General features: G+C 33.6%; 1 protein-coding gene across 2 annotated transcripts in view; it reads left to right on the plus strand.

Annotated features, from left to right (window-relative positions):
- Fas1 (fasciclin 1 Fas1 domain-containing) overlaps window positions 1-15,956 on the plus strand; it is a 550,235-nt gene that overhangs the window by 428,775 nt on the left and 105,504 nt on the right. For both annotated transcript variants that reach the window (XM_081749115.1, XM_081749116.1), the window contains exon 2: window positions 14,547-14,685. In XM_081749115.1, coding sequence (XP_081605241.1) covers window positions 14,547-14,685 — 139 coding nt within the window. The remainder of the gene's footprint in view (window positions 1-14,546; window positions 14,686-15,956) is intronic.

The following is a 15,956-nucleotide window of genomic DNA, read 5'->3' on the forward strand; positions in this document are numbered from 1 at the left end:
ATCTGTGCTAGCTGGCGGCGGAAGTAAAGCAAAGCTACATCAAGAAAAAGCCATCATTGACGTCATTACAATACCATTTTGGAATGAAATTCAATTGAAGTGAGTCTAAAATCGTATAAAGCTTTATCTTTCTGTGTGTGTGCGTAGATGTCTTGTGACTTTCACCCATGTAAAAAGAATACGATCGCAAGCGCATTTCTAATACGTAATTGCATTTGTATTTTTAACATTGGGAATGATAGACATATCAGATCTATCCTTTTGAAAGGTACAAATAGGACAAGAGAACGAATGTAGTTCGCATCTTCTTCATCCTTAATTTGTTGGTGCTCGTTAAAAAATAAATAAATAAATATAAAATGAGCTATCCTTCCTTCCTCGTTAAAGGTCTGATCAGTCTGCTGTCACAGAGTGTTAAAAATAAATTTATAATGTTATTAAATTTGTCTTGGAAAGTTCAACATACCAGATAATGCATCTTTTTAATAATAATAATAATAATATAAACATCAGAAATGCTTTGATATTAAATATCGATTATCATTCTAAACGAACAAAATAGCATAAAGGTGACCCCAGCGATTGAGTTACTTAGTTTATGGACGTATTTATAGCCGAACCAAGCTGAGGAAGTAGGACTAAAACCTGAAGAATTTCTTTCCGTTTCAATAAGTTGCATGATCCTGTGTAAAGTTGTGATTTTGCCGTTTTGTAATTAGACCTTATTTTTCACTTTCTTGCGAGTTAAGTTGACACATTAACTGAGAACTCAGTTTTGACTGTTACTTTAACATGTTACAAGCGACAGCCTCAGTCAGCCTTCATGCTTTGTGTTCGTATGCTTTCTCTTCCTAAGGTTACTTCGTTAACAGAGATTGGGATTATCAAAACCTTAACGTAAAGACGTGTGATGTCATACTCCATCTATTGTGAGGGTGGGATGTAAAGTCTTTGGTACTTACAAGTCACCTGTGACAAAAGAACGAATACGATAAACTGTATTGATTCAGGAAAAAATCAAGATCATATTACAAGAAAAAATTGTGATTGATGTCCGTGATTTCATGAGGAATTGTAATCTAAAGAGAATAGCGCAACATATGCTTGTGTTTGTAGTTTTCAACAACCGTAACACTCTATCATAAAGTTATAATCCTGACAGTGATTTTGTGATGTTCTGTAAAATAATACCTTTAAAATATCCTGTTTACAAAAATTCGGTCATGGTTCAAGATATCCATGAACACGTTAACATCGCTTTGTTAACTTGCGAAATGATATCTGTAAATTTCCCCAATATCTCAACTAAAGGGATTGATTCGCGTTGAGCTTTTTAAAAAAAAATAAATAAATAAAATAAAATAAATTAAAAAATCACGCAGATACTCTTCAATGAAAATTAACTGTTCATGTTACTTCTTGGTAATCTATCATATACGTAATAAATTCTGATTTCTTTACCTATTTGTTTTCAATTTTTTCAGTTTTTTTTTTTTTAAGTTCGTGTCTTACGTCCCTGCCATTATGCTCAGAAACTGTCATTAAATGAGCGCGTTATGAGCGATACTGGCAAAAAGAACATGCATCTTGAAAATGTAGTCGAATCTCAGTTCACGAAACCCGTCCCGGTCTCTTGTTCCTCGATCCTAGTATTACGGAGCTGGACAAAATTACATGTTTGAGTGTAGTAAAAACAAATGCGGTTTTTTTTTTCTTCGAGAAAATTGAGAGAAAACAATTATAAATTTGTAATTTGAAATGGAGAACTATGCCATTTATTGAAGTGAAACTGATACCGAAGTATTCTCTAATTAAGCTTTTCATTACTAATACTAGCAAGACATATGTAATGTAAGACTTACCTGTGATAGACGGTATGATTAATGAGATAGAGCCTAGAATTATCATTGCAACATTTAAATTTTAATTTTTTATTTACCTAAATTATTGTCCACATATAGTCACCTATCAGTCGACAGATCACATCGACCTGAAGAAGTTGGTAAATTCACATGTGAAGTTTTCGAGAAAATCGATTAAAAAACCGAACCTTTCTGGATATAAAAAATATGTCGTTCGTTGTCAATAATTATTTTGAGTTTTTATTTTGCTGGAAGAATTTATTTATTTACTGTGTTTGTATCAAAATACAGTGTTAAGTGTCTTCACTACAGTGAAATTAAATTACCGCTAATTTTAGAGTTTATTTGTAATATCTTCAAAACAAATAAAAATATTCGAAAAGCAGAAATGTAGTGAACTAGATAATACGATTTTGCATGTGATACCGTTATCACAACTCATCTATCTGCTTTCGATTTGCAACTGTAGATAGATTTAGCTTTGGGGGGAGGGGGCACCAAAAGCAGGTAAGTGAATTATGGTAAAAGTATCACATGCAAAATGGTCACTACGTTTCTGCTTTTCAAATATTTTTATTTGTTTGAAGATATTACAGATAAATTCTAAAATTAGCGGTACTTTAATTTCGTTGTAGTGAAGACCTTTAACTAACAGATTGTTGTTTGTCCTTTACTAACGGAGACACACATACACTTTATGCAAATATTACTGGCAAATCTGTACGCATATATATATATATATATATATATATATATATATAATATATATATATATAATATATATATATAAACTTTCGATACTATTTTGGAAAAATCAGCTCTGTTAATGAATGCTGTCTGCTGTACTGTATAAAACTTAAGATTATATATATATTAGGCGTTTTGGTTCACTAAGAGAGCAATTGCAAATGAGTTCAAAATGAATTGTAATCAAATATTAACCAATTGTATTCCAATACTAAAGCAAATTTGAACATATTTCGTAATTTGTCCTTTAGCTGCTTTAGCTGTAGTAAATTCAAGCTAGCATTATGTATTGGCATATTTACGAGTGCATTTCTTACTAGCTGTAGCACTTAGGTTAGTTACCTGTTTTCTGGTTTAACCATTGTGAATAATGAAAACAATAGTTTTAATGACTGCTGCAATACCACATAAGATGTTTTTAAAAGAAATGTTGTAATGCATTAGACCTAACCTCTATCACAAGGAGAAATAATAATAATAATAATAATAATAATAATAATAATAATAATAATAATAATAATAATAATACACAGAAAATTCAATCACTTCGTTTTAAGGGCTATCTATGGGCATAAATAAGTCAATCATGTGAACACATGCACAAATATGAAAGAATAATAAAAATACATCACCAAATTAATGAGTAAATGAAGAATTAGATACGGAGTAATATGAAATTAGTTTGGAACGCTACAAAGTCTAGTATATACTTCGATATGAAATTGAAATGAATGCAACGCAATTAATAGTTTTACGTCCCATTATTATTCTAAGCAATAGAGTAGAGGAAGAGAAACTGGTTGGGACATTGCCTGAGAAGAAAGTGTATCATGAGGGACCTGCTAGAGAGTATGGTGGCAGGAAAGAGAGGGAGAGGGCGAAGGAGACTACAATTAATGGACGATATAAAAACAGAAAGATCGTACGTGAAGATGAAGAGGTCAGCGGAAGACCGTGGAGTATGGAAACTTCTCAGCTGTGGCAAATGACCTGCCAATAATGGCAGAATAATAATAATCATCAGATAATATCCTTTGATGATGATTATTATTCTAAACAATTATTATTCTAATGATTAATGAAAGTGACTGATTGTGAAAGAATTGGTGGAATGAAACGGGAGAACGCCGGTACAACCCACAGACACGATGTTGTCCACCTCAAACTCACATGGCGTGGGATGAATCTGAGACTGTAGCGCCAGAGATGAACGCTCCGCTATATCTCCCTATTTCGATGTCAAGTTGTGAATTATTTTACTTGCTCTTTAGCGTATTCATTTCCCTATATGGTTTTTGCTATATAGGCTTTATTAATCAATTTTGTACGTATTCTATCTCATAGAAATAACCTACGCTTGTCCACATACTTTTAGTCTCATTATTATATATTTAATGCAACATAATGTTAGCTTATGCATTTCTCTTTGAAAATTTTGTTACTTCGCAGCAAGCTGCATAGAATTGAATTAAGTGTAGCTTCTGATATTTCTAAAACTAAAGAGATTATTCTTGGTGGCTGAATATTCTTCTTCTGGAAATGAATTCATGTAACGCGATAAACTTGATTGTTCTACATTCCTTATTCTTGGTTACCGTGATTCTTCATCCCATTTTCCTTTCGAGATTCACTTGTCTCTCAAAATAGTTTTCTGTTTTGCGTTGTGAAATATGTGAGTCCTTCTCCCTTCTTCCCTCACACCTATGTATTCTATAAGAATTTTTGGATGAGAAAATTGTAGCAGTTAAAGAGTGGTTTCCGTTCGCCCACGTGAATGTTCTTGGAGCCTCGCCAAGGAACTTATTTTGGTGTCACAGTTCCTATCACTTGTGTGCTATGTCAGTCACTGCTGAAGATTACTAGTTCCCTCATGAGACTTGAAATGTACGATTTGTAAGTGAAGGAGCTGATGCTGCGCCCGTTTATAGTGCAGCTTTTCTGCTATGATTACGTAGTTTTTTTTCCCTTTCCTTTTATGTTGACGACGTCCTTTTATCCTCTTGAACATGTTAAAAGATGTATTTCCATGGATTTTCCAGGTCACAGGATATAGCATATGGCAAGTTAACGCAGATATACATGTACCAAATCAAATTATTATTAAGAAGCCGTATTTTCTTCAATATAAGGAGTTCCGTGTATATACGTATGGGTGTGGTATTCATTTTAATGTCAGGTTGAAACTTAATAAAATCACAAAAGCTACACTGAAATGTGTCTTATTGAATCTACATTAATGAATAAAGGAATGTATATTAATGAATAAAGGAATCTTAAAATGAAATAATTAATCAAATAAAATACCTGTGCCCATGTACTGGGTCAAATATTGTGTAGTACAAAAAAAAAAAAAAAAAAAGAAACCAGCCTGATAGAGTTTAATGGTTATTTTTATATTTAATATTTTAAAATTGTTTTATCTTTTATTTCACCGAGTGCAATTATAATAAAAATCGTAATTTTTGTGTTATTGATTGAAGTTCCTATTTTCTTCGTTGTCCAATGGAACTAAAGGCATATAATTAGGAAGAAAGATTTATCAAATTTGTCGTATCGAATAATCAAATCTTGAACTATAGGATCTATTTTAAGCTTTTAGGTGAGGTTGAGGAGCCGAAAATGCTTTTAGATTATGAAGAAGTAAGAGGTGAAAAGTGGAAGATAGGTTTTTGTTCCAGATACCTCCTCAAATCTCATATATTTGAGCAGTCTTATGACGTGCAGTTTCGACCTCTATCTGGCTTACTTTTGTGGCTTGAAATCAGGTTGGGGGTGAGTGACGAATAATCAAGGAATTAGGCAAGGCTGTCGAAGCATGAAATGATATTAATTGTAGGTTGTGAAAGTTGAAGTACCATAGGCGTTGTGATATTGTGATATAACGAAGTAAAAGGGACAAAAGGTGGCATAAGACTTCAAAATAATAATAATAATAATTACGTCGATATAAACATAAAGGAATACACTGTCCTTATGTCATATGGTCAGGTTCTTGTGTTAAAACATTCTCATTTAGTTTATCTACGAAATACAACAGTGATCCGTAAATCTTACAATATTTCAACAACGTAAACAGAAACGAGTGTACACGCCGTGATCAATCGTTAAGCACAAGATCAAATTGGCTCAATAGGTAGTGCAGCAAGTAGACTGTTTAACCCTAATGCCGCCACTGCATCATGTTTAGTCATAGTGGCGACAAGTGCAAAACAATGTGAACTGTTACTGCATGAATTCAAACTCGGGCGTAACGTTGCGGCATCAACATAAAACATTTGTCGTAGAAAAGGGGAAAATACATTGAACCATAGTACAGCAACTTCTTCATTCCACGTAAAGTGGGTGTTTTTCTGAAATCCGAATGTGCAAGAACAGTTGTTGAGCAAGTGCCAACTTTCAGAAACGATCGTGAAATAGGACCGTTTCGCACATAAAGTCATGCTTTGTATATAGCGGAAATTATAAGGGGGTATTTCACTCCAAATTCGTTCCTAACGACCGTACTATCAACGCTGACCTTTATTCCAAACAGTTAGAATTAATTTTATATCTAAAGGTCATCTAAAGGTGAACCGAAAGCGCGCTCTGCTGCAATAGGATGTCACAAAACCATACTCGGCTCGAAAACGCAACGAAAAATACAAGAACTTGATGGCATCAAACTGATGCCATACACGCCAGCTGATCTTGCCTCTTCGGATTACTGCCTATTTTGGTCCATGGCGTACTTCCAGAAATCAGAATGCTTCACCAACGAAGAGGAGGTGGATATAGCAGAGACTGAATTCTTTGCCTCTAAAGACAAGACGTAGTATCGAGGAACTGATAGGAAAGTGGCTGCAAACAGTCCAACACTACTGTACTGTAATTAAATCTCCCTAGGTAACACGAGAGTTATCCACTGGAATACGGGTAGCTATGACTTAACTAGTAAATTATTGTAACTGTGCAAAACCTGTAAATTACTCTGATATCTATGTGTGGTCAATTATTCCAACTGCTCTTCATACGCTTTGTATTAGTATACAGGTATGTTGTGTACCAGATTATTGTAAAACTTGTACATATTTTGGCACATCTAATTCATTTTTACAAAAATGCGTTAATAATGAAACGATGCTTATATACGCTTCATTCGACTCATTTCTAATTATAGTCTTAATTAATACATTTATTCATTTCCGATGGGTATAGTAGCTCGTTTATTGCATAAAGATTAATTATCTCTGAGTGGAAAATCCTGTTTCCTGAGACAATTCTCAAAATTTTCTCTTAGCTGCTTCTTATCTTTTGACCATAGCAACATGTTCGCACGCTTTTTATTCAAATTAAATCTCTCTAGATATCTATGTGTGGTCAATTATTCCAACTGCTCGTCATACGCTCTGTATTACTATACTAAAGTACAATGTCTTAGTACAAATTTTTCTCTCCCCCCCCCCCCTCATTTATTCACTCACGCAGTTTTTAATGTTATAGAATACAAGTCCATTTGTTGTCGAGTATTTACAAAATACTGATTTCAATTGTATTGTTTGTAGTAATATTAGGCTGCTATATTTAACTAGTGTAAATATTTCTACATTGAGAATAATGTATATTTACCATTTTATGAGGGGATAAATGTGACAAAATAGTTGTTATTCTTGTATTTTGAGAAATATTGTTAGTATGAACACACAAACAGAAAAAAAACCTGAATTATTGCTGCAGCAATACTATCGCAGAGGGAAAGAATATTTATGTATTGCCTAGATATAACTTTTATTTATTACAGCCGTGACATGTAATACTATTGAGAGCATTTTCCTTTCACTTATCCCTGAGTAATTCGCACACAGGTTGCCAATTTGGGAAACGAAAGTCATAAACCCATGAAATTTTACTTGCGAACTAAAACTACATCACGACCCGTAGGTTGACACACATAACTGAGAATAAATTGAGTGACAAGCAATGTGGTGATCAAACTACGTACATGGCTTTGAATCTGTTCGTTTGTCACTGGTGTTGTGATGAAGTCACTGTTTTCGTTCCTCACTCGTGATAGAACAACTTGAGTGGGCGCATGCTCCTTGTTGGAAATAGTGTGGGAGGCTCCCGTTGGCATAGAGACGACCCAGGAAATACGAAAACCTCATTCTCCGTTGCCTTGGCAACCGGAGACTGGGTCACCAGCACTTCATCACTCACTACGTGGTAGGAGAGGAGGGGGTATTCATCAAATTCAACGCTACACTCCTTTCTGTTTACCCCTTAAAAGTTTTTATTTAGTTCCAAACATTGTGAGTAGTACAAGTCTTATTAAGATTGGGAACCAAATTTAAATGTATAATGACGCACAATACCAACAAGTGATTCTATCCGAGACTACATAATAATAGACAGTCTTACGCAAATTAAAGAAATAACATCGTAGCTCCCGCATTTTTCGTTCGCAATTTTTAACATAATAGATTTAAATGTAAACTGTGATACATAAGTAGCTCTTTATTTTAGATATATAGTATATATGCATATATTATGTATATATATCTTTATTTTTATTGTTAATTTTCTTATAATATAGAGAAAAGTTATATATTTTCTCTGAGATGACAAATTCAAATTTCTGAGATTTTCATTTGTAAGATAATTCTCTCCCCAATCTTTTCACTTTCAAGTGACAATAGATTTTTTTTTTTTTACATAGGATAGATGTTATTTTTTAAAAGAAGTGAAAATATGATAGTGAAAATTTTTTAAAAGTGGTGATTTCAAGATTTCACATGCAACTGATAAATTTGGCAATCAATCACAAAGCTCTACTCCAATTTTCTTTAGTATCGACTATCTTCTCAGTACCTGATTTTGTAATTTGGTTTACGGCATCAAGCAACATAGGTGTTACGAAGGAAGGAAGTAGCAATCAAAATGAGATTCGAACTGAACTCTACGTGGATTCATTGTGTCTTGATTTCTTCCGAGCGTTGTATGACCACCAGATCAATGAGCACCGGAAGCGAGCGACCTAGTGTTGAGGGTACGGAAAATCTCTCTTTAAAATTTTAATGAATATAGGGCTTTCGACAGCCTCGAGTTACGCTAAGCTCTCATATTCTACCAAGAGCCTAATATCTGTAGCTATTGATTCAGAATTACAGGTGGTTTGAGTTACTGTGGCAGATACCATGCTGTGAGTCTACTAATTTTCATCCATGTTGAAGACATTGGATGCAGCTAACAATGAAGTGTTAGAATGGTGAAATTTATATTATGAAATATATATATATATATATATATATATATATATATATATATATATATATATATATATATATATATATATATATATATATATATATATATATATATATATCGGTTGAGGAATGCATATGATCCGTAATATTTTAACCTTGATGATTTGTGAACAGAAGTGTATGATTTCAAACCTGCGTTAAACAATTGCCGTCTAATAGCTCTCCAACTAATTTTCTGGCGTCTTGTGGAAGTTTTTTTTTTTAAATTCATTCTGGATGAAGAACTTCTTGAAGTTGGCATATTCGGATAATTTTTTTTCGATTCGAACTGACGTAACATGAGGTCTACCTTCTCCATGGCGTGATTTACAGAAAATAGTTTCCTTTATTTTCATCAACGTTTTAGTGACAGTACTGAGCGCTATCTTCAACATTGCTGCAATTTGACGATTTGAATTACGTTTTTGTATAGTATGCTGACCCGAGCTCTAGTGTCTGGGTTTAATTTTGAACCTCGTGAGACTGTTTACATGGACCACCCGCCAAAAAGTTAGAACAACAAAAAATTACAAAAAACATTCTAGTTAAACATGAAAAATATCAAAACAAGCACACACTGTTAAATTTAAAGGTATATTTCTAGTTAATTCATGTAAAATCCTAAATTTAACCTATTGTAATGGCATCATACAATATTATTTGCTTGATAACCCACAATCAACTTTTTTTCGCCTATCAGCAAGCAGCCAGGTGTTTTATTAAACACCCTTCAACAATAAATTAACAATTAAAGATGACCATCTATGGACATCAATAGTTACTATTAGATGCAGTATTACTAAAGCATCTTGTAGTAATTATTGAGTAATTATTAATTATTGATTACACACCCACTAAACCGGTTTAGAGATTGCAGCCGTTCACTACAGCTAAGTATACACAATTACCATTTAAAGACAAGTTGCATTTGTTGCTAGTATATGACTGAAGGCATAACAGATTTTTTTATTTAAAAAAAAGCATACTCTAAAGCCATTGGTTTACATTACAAGTGCAAATGTACTGTTTATGGTCCATAGTTCGATCCCAAGCTATAATAGTATGGTGGGTATCGTCTTATTTGTGAATTTTCTGGGTATTCCATTCTCTCCCAGATTCTCATTCCACCAATTTTTTCATGGCCATTCACTTTCATTAATCATTCATAACTACGGAGCATAAAGGGCATAACCACGGAGCAACAAATTAAATATTTCATTTCATTTGTTAATCTTTTGCAACATGTTTGCAATGCAGTATTGCGTTCGATGAGTAAGAACTTACATAAATGCTTTAGTCTTCAGAGCAAAAGTACTGACTATAATAGGAAAGCTTCAAAGAAAATGGAACATGTCATAATTTCATTACGACAGATATCTCGCGTTTATGTTATATACGTACATATTCTACTGTATGTACCATTATATGTACTTAATATTTGATTCATTAAGTAAGAAATGAACGCATTTACTGTATAATATTAACATATGCTACAAATTCCTATCTGGTTTAACTAAAATCATCCAAACATTGGTGGTAGAGCGTAGCTCATTAGAAAACTACAATACAGCTAAAATAACTTATTATTAAGTGCTACCGTAAGTTAAATTGTAGGGATTAAAAATTAAATAAATGTTTTGGACTTGAGATGCATTTGATATTACCCACACTCTGGTAGGACTCGCGTAAATTTTGTGTAACCTTAACTAGGCGTATTCTAGCTTCCCAACATCGTAAATGTAATGCATATGTTATAAAATACTTAAATATTATGATGTAAAATAAAATGCCTGTTTTATTATAAAAAGCTACCTTCATCTTAACTTTTGGTTCAATTTAAATTAGGATCACTGTTACTCAAACAACTTTAATTTGCTCATTCAGTTCATTTAAATCGGTTTTGTTGCTAAAATATTCAACATTATTTAACTAACACCTAACAATGGAAGCACTTCAAGCCTCCCATCGGAAAAACAGGCTTCAATGTAGCGATTATTGCATTGAATGACTTTCAATGTTTTTTCCTTCTTTTGTAAACATTTCCAATTATATTCAATATTATTTGAATATTCCATATCCGTAGAAAATTTTCTTGAATATATTGGACTTCGCAGGGGATAGACATGTAAGAACATAGTAGTAAGACAAAAGTGTCTCAATTTCGAGGACGAATGGAAATAATTCTGTGGGTTCCTTATCACTTAAATGATGGTTGCACATTTTTGAGTTAGAATGTAATTTTTAAATTACCCAAAATCATACCGTTCGAGAATGAAAACAAGATGTTTAGTTTTCTTACAGAACGCCTACATGTTATGCAACACAGCACAGTGCATAATGATTGCGGGTTGCCTCGGGAGTAAGGGGTTTTCTTTTTGCAAAGCGCGAGGCGTGATGTCACAATATACAGTATATGATGGGAAAAGCCTTAGTGTTTATGAAATCGATTACAGTGGTTTGACATTTTGACATTGGAGGTGAAAGTAACGAAACCCTTCCTCGTTTCTTGCAGTACGAAAATGAGATGATATAAAAGCGCAATTCGTATTGTTAATGAATTGTCTCCATTCTATGAACTGAATCACGGTTTTCGAACTGATCACTAATGATTCATACCGCACTACAAGGTGCTTCATTTAAACCATGATATAGTAATATCAAGTCAAACATTATTATTATTATTATTATTATTATTATTATTTTGGATAATCTCAAAGTCAAAGAAAATATTAGTGACACTCCATGGAAATACTTTGGGTACACGCTGTATGGTATCTGAATTATTTTACTTAGTAACAAAAAATGGGAAGTATTTAGTCTCCACTTGGAAAGACGTTGGGTTGACAAGATTGTTAATCTAATTGCAATGCAGAGTATCTCAAACAATGTCCCCTGTCGATATTTTTATCGTACGAAGTTTCAGCATATATATAGTTTCAGAAGCATATATATATATATATATATATATATATATATATATATATATATATATTATTACATCAGGTGTTTCAAAACAACACCGACAACGTTTGGGAGATTATTCTTACACAAAGATAAGATGAAAAGTATAGGCCAACCTGGGTGCACAAATGTTTCCTTTCGGAGTTATAGGCTGCCGAAAACATGAAGAAAATGAGCTTTAAAGGTCCATAGCTCTAATACTATAGGACTTATCGCAGTCGGATCAAGACTTCACTTAGGAACTACAGGTAATATGTGCCTTATCTAAATATCCCTGTTGGGGGCCGCGGTGGCTCAGTGGTAGAGCGTTCACCTCTGGTGCTTGGGGTCCCGGGTTCGATCCCCGCCAAGTGAACTTTGTGGTGGACAAACACCGTGTGCGTGGGTTTTCTCGGGGTTCTCCCGTTTCCTCCCACTTTCTTCATTCCACCATTTTTCATTCATCACTCATCATCATCATCGTCTCCTTTAGCCTAACCGGCATAATCGTGGGACGTAAAACTCAAAGATTTCATTTCATTTTTTTAAATATCCCTGTTTCAGAATCCTGCAGTACGGTACTTCCGCAACGATTTTTATAGAGGTACTTGGTGAGTAGTTCAAATTATATGCCCGTATCCACACTACTTCTATAAAAATGGTTGCGCGAGTACCTTAGGATTCTCAAACATGTATTATTGGATAGTGTACATAATAGTTTCTAAGTGAAGTCTTGACTCGACTACGATAGGTCCCATAGTTTTGGAGCTATGGATCTGTAAAATTCATTTTTTGAAGTTTTCGACAGCCTATAACTCCGAAAAGAAGCATTTGTGTACCCAAGTTAGTCTATAGTTTTGTCTTATCTTAGTGTCAGGAATCACCTCCCAAACGTTGTCGGTGTTGTTTTGAAATACCATATATATATGTATAATATCTGCACGGACGATTATCTCGTTAGTGATTTCATTTATCTTCTTGCAAAATTTGAATGTTGGATCTCTTAAATTTGAGTTACTTTGAATATTATAGCTCCGTAAAAAAATACATTGAGAAGATAGGGAAAACGTTCTGCCATCTATTGGCGTCAGTTTAAGGAATTTTTTACAGGTACTTTCCTAGTATCCCTTGAGCCTTTTCACTGAGTTCACCACCGTTTTTTTTTTTTTTTAATTGATTGAATAACTTAAAGCCAATGACAAATACCAAAAAATTAGAAAATAAATCAGGTAATATTTATAAAATGCTGTTAAACAAACGAATAGTTGCTTTCAAGACCTTCCATATAGTGTATAAAATTGGGTGCCCAACTGTTAGAACATCATAAATTATGCACCCAATCCACCCAGGTTTCAAATTTCTGACTTGTAAGTAAAGGTTTCAAAACAGTTTATTCAATCTCATTTTGTAGATACTTCCTGTTTCACTTTCTACCTTTTGGATGTTTTTCATCATCTCTATTTACAAAAGTTCATAAAAGTGGGTGTGGGCTTATCGAAGAGCCTTGAGAGATCCCATCACGGAGAAATTAAAATACCGCTAATTTTACAGTAATTATGTGATATCTTCAAATAGATCAAAGATAATCGAAAAGTGGAATAAGAGCTTGCTAGACAATATTATTTTGCATATGATACCGTTATCACGACTCACTTATCTGCTTTCGATTTCCAGCCATTTAGAAAATCGGCATTTATTTTCGCGTTTCTAAATGGCTGCAAATGGAAGGCGACTCGTGATAACGGTACCTCATGCAACATAATATTGTCTAGGACGCTCTTGTTCCACATTTCGATTATCTTTTATCTATTTGAAGATATCATATAATTACTGTAAAATTAGCGGTACTTTAATTTCGCAGTGATTAGGCCTCTTAAAAAGAATGTTTACAAACATAGGAAAGTTATACAGTAGATTCCCGATTATCTGAACCTCTGGATTAACCGAGGTAGTCTTTAAAAAAAAAGTGCAAATTGCAGTTGTAAGACATGACGAGCATAGTTGCTGTTACGGAACCAGTAAATCGCAAATCTTCATGTTCAGCCATGTATCAACGTGTATCGCTACAACATTGTAGCATCAAGTAGAGGCCAAAAGATGTCCCAGAAAACATTCACTGACTTTATTTTTTTAAAAATAATCTTTTGTATGGTATTCAATTCCTGTATAAAAAATGTTTTGTCATTTACAGTATGTGTACTACTTACGGAAGGAAAATCAAATCAAATCAGATCTCTCACGATTATGCCAGGTAGGCTAAAGGAGACGGTGATGATGAGAAATGAATGAAATGGTGGAATGAAGAAAGTGGGACGAAACGAGAGAACTCCGAGGAAACCCACGCACGCGGTGTTTGTCCACTGCAAAATTCACTTGGTGTGACCGATGATCGAACCAGGGATCCCACACTCCAGATGTGAACGCTCTACCACTGAGCCACCGCGGCTCTCTACGTACGGAAGGGGTCAGTGTACCTGATAATAGCAGATCTCCGTATTATCCGAGTTTTTGTATATCCGAGGTAGGATTGGTCCCAATTGTCTCGGATAATCGCAAGTCTACTGTAATTGAATTATGCTTTGTTGTTTCTGTTGATTAAAATTTTCTTTCTCCGTATGTTTACTTAATATTACTGGAATTAACAAGTACTTGTATAAAATGGTATTTACTTACTAAGCGAGGCGTTAACATATTTTTATTTTTTTTCTTATCTTTTCAGTTCAGGAAACTGTTAGATGCAGATAGATCTTTAGGATATTTTCTGTCAAGAACAGTCACAGTATTCGCATTTACAAACGAAGCGTATAGTGAATATAAGGCGCGTGGTGGAACTACGCCCGATTTATCCTACCATCTGGGTAAGTATAATTCAGTAGATTTTCTCACTCTTTTCTTTAGTTATAAAAGTGTTCTAAGTTAAAATATAACTTATTTTGTTCATTGTTCAGAGTGGAGTTTGATTCAGAGTGGAATATTATTAAAATTATTGAATACACTTATTTGAATAATAATTCTACCTATTTTCCGTTTATTCGAATAAATTATTCAAATGGGTAAAATGTTTTGTTAGAATATTTTTAATAACGAATATTTTAAAAAAAATCATGGTTGTTATAAATTCAAATATACATTTATTTGAATTGTAAAAGCACTAATTAAAGTTTTTTTTTTTTTTTTTTAACGGAGAACCATGAAAATTTAAAAATCCGCATCAGTATTACAGGATTGTTTGCAAAACTAAGGTAACTAGTTGCTTCGAGCAATAACTGTAACGATTTTCTTGTCATTTGAATAAGTTATTCGAACAGTAATTCTTTTTTGAATATTTAATTTAAATAAATTTTTTAACCATTCATGGTTTGAATATGGAATTATTTGAATTTTGAAAACACTAATTCAAACTTTTTTTTGTTGCGGACGAAGACGCTTGAAAATTCAAATAGGAAAATTTTAAAAATTCACAGAACTATATGCAAAAAATGAAATATTTCAGTTTAACGTCCCACGATTATGCTCTTTAGACTAAGGGAGACAGATGATTAAGATAAGTGAATGGTAATGGAAGAATTGATGAAATGATAATGTAGGAGAAACCCCACGGACACGATGTTGTCCACCACAAACTTACTTGACGTGGGAACAACGAGTCAACTTTCAAGAACAATTACAATTTCCAACCATACCTTAGTGGGAAGCTAAACGTGCGAAGTCAAGAGAAAATGAGATTCGTTCTGTTATGTGTAGTAGCATGGCAAAAGGACAAACGGTAAACGCATATTTTGTCCATACAAAAAAAGCTTCCAGAATCAGTTTAAGGAAGGGTATGAAATCTGGTCCAACTTACATATTACTGACTTCAGGTTAGATAAAGTTAGGTTACTTTGCTTAAGAATAATAAAATACACTTATGTAACATAAATGCATGGCCAAAAGTGAGGAGGTGATTGCGGACATCCAAATGAGTAAAAATGTTCCTATAAACATGGATCCGATGCCGCTTCGTTTCTGAGATACAGCGTGTTCAAATGTCGAGTCCCTCCAATGGCTCACTATGGGAAAGTGAATGGAAATGTTCAATATTATAGGAACAATACAAGCAAATGGAATTATGTCTCTTCAAATACATTTA

The sequence above is a fragment of the Thermobia domestica genome, chromosome 2 (genome assembly GCF_964235325.1).
Source record: "Thermobia domestica chromosome 2, izTheDome1.hap1.1, whole genome shotgun sequence".
Taxonomy (NCBI): Eukaryota; Metazoa; Arthropoda; class Insecta; order Zygentoma; family Lepismatidae; genus Thermobia; species Thermobia domestica.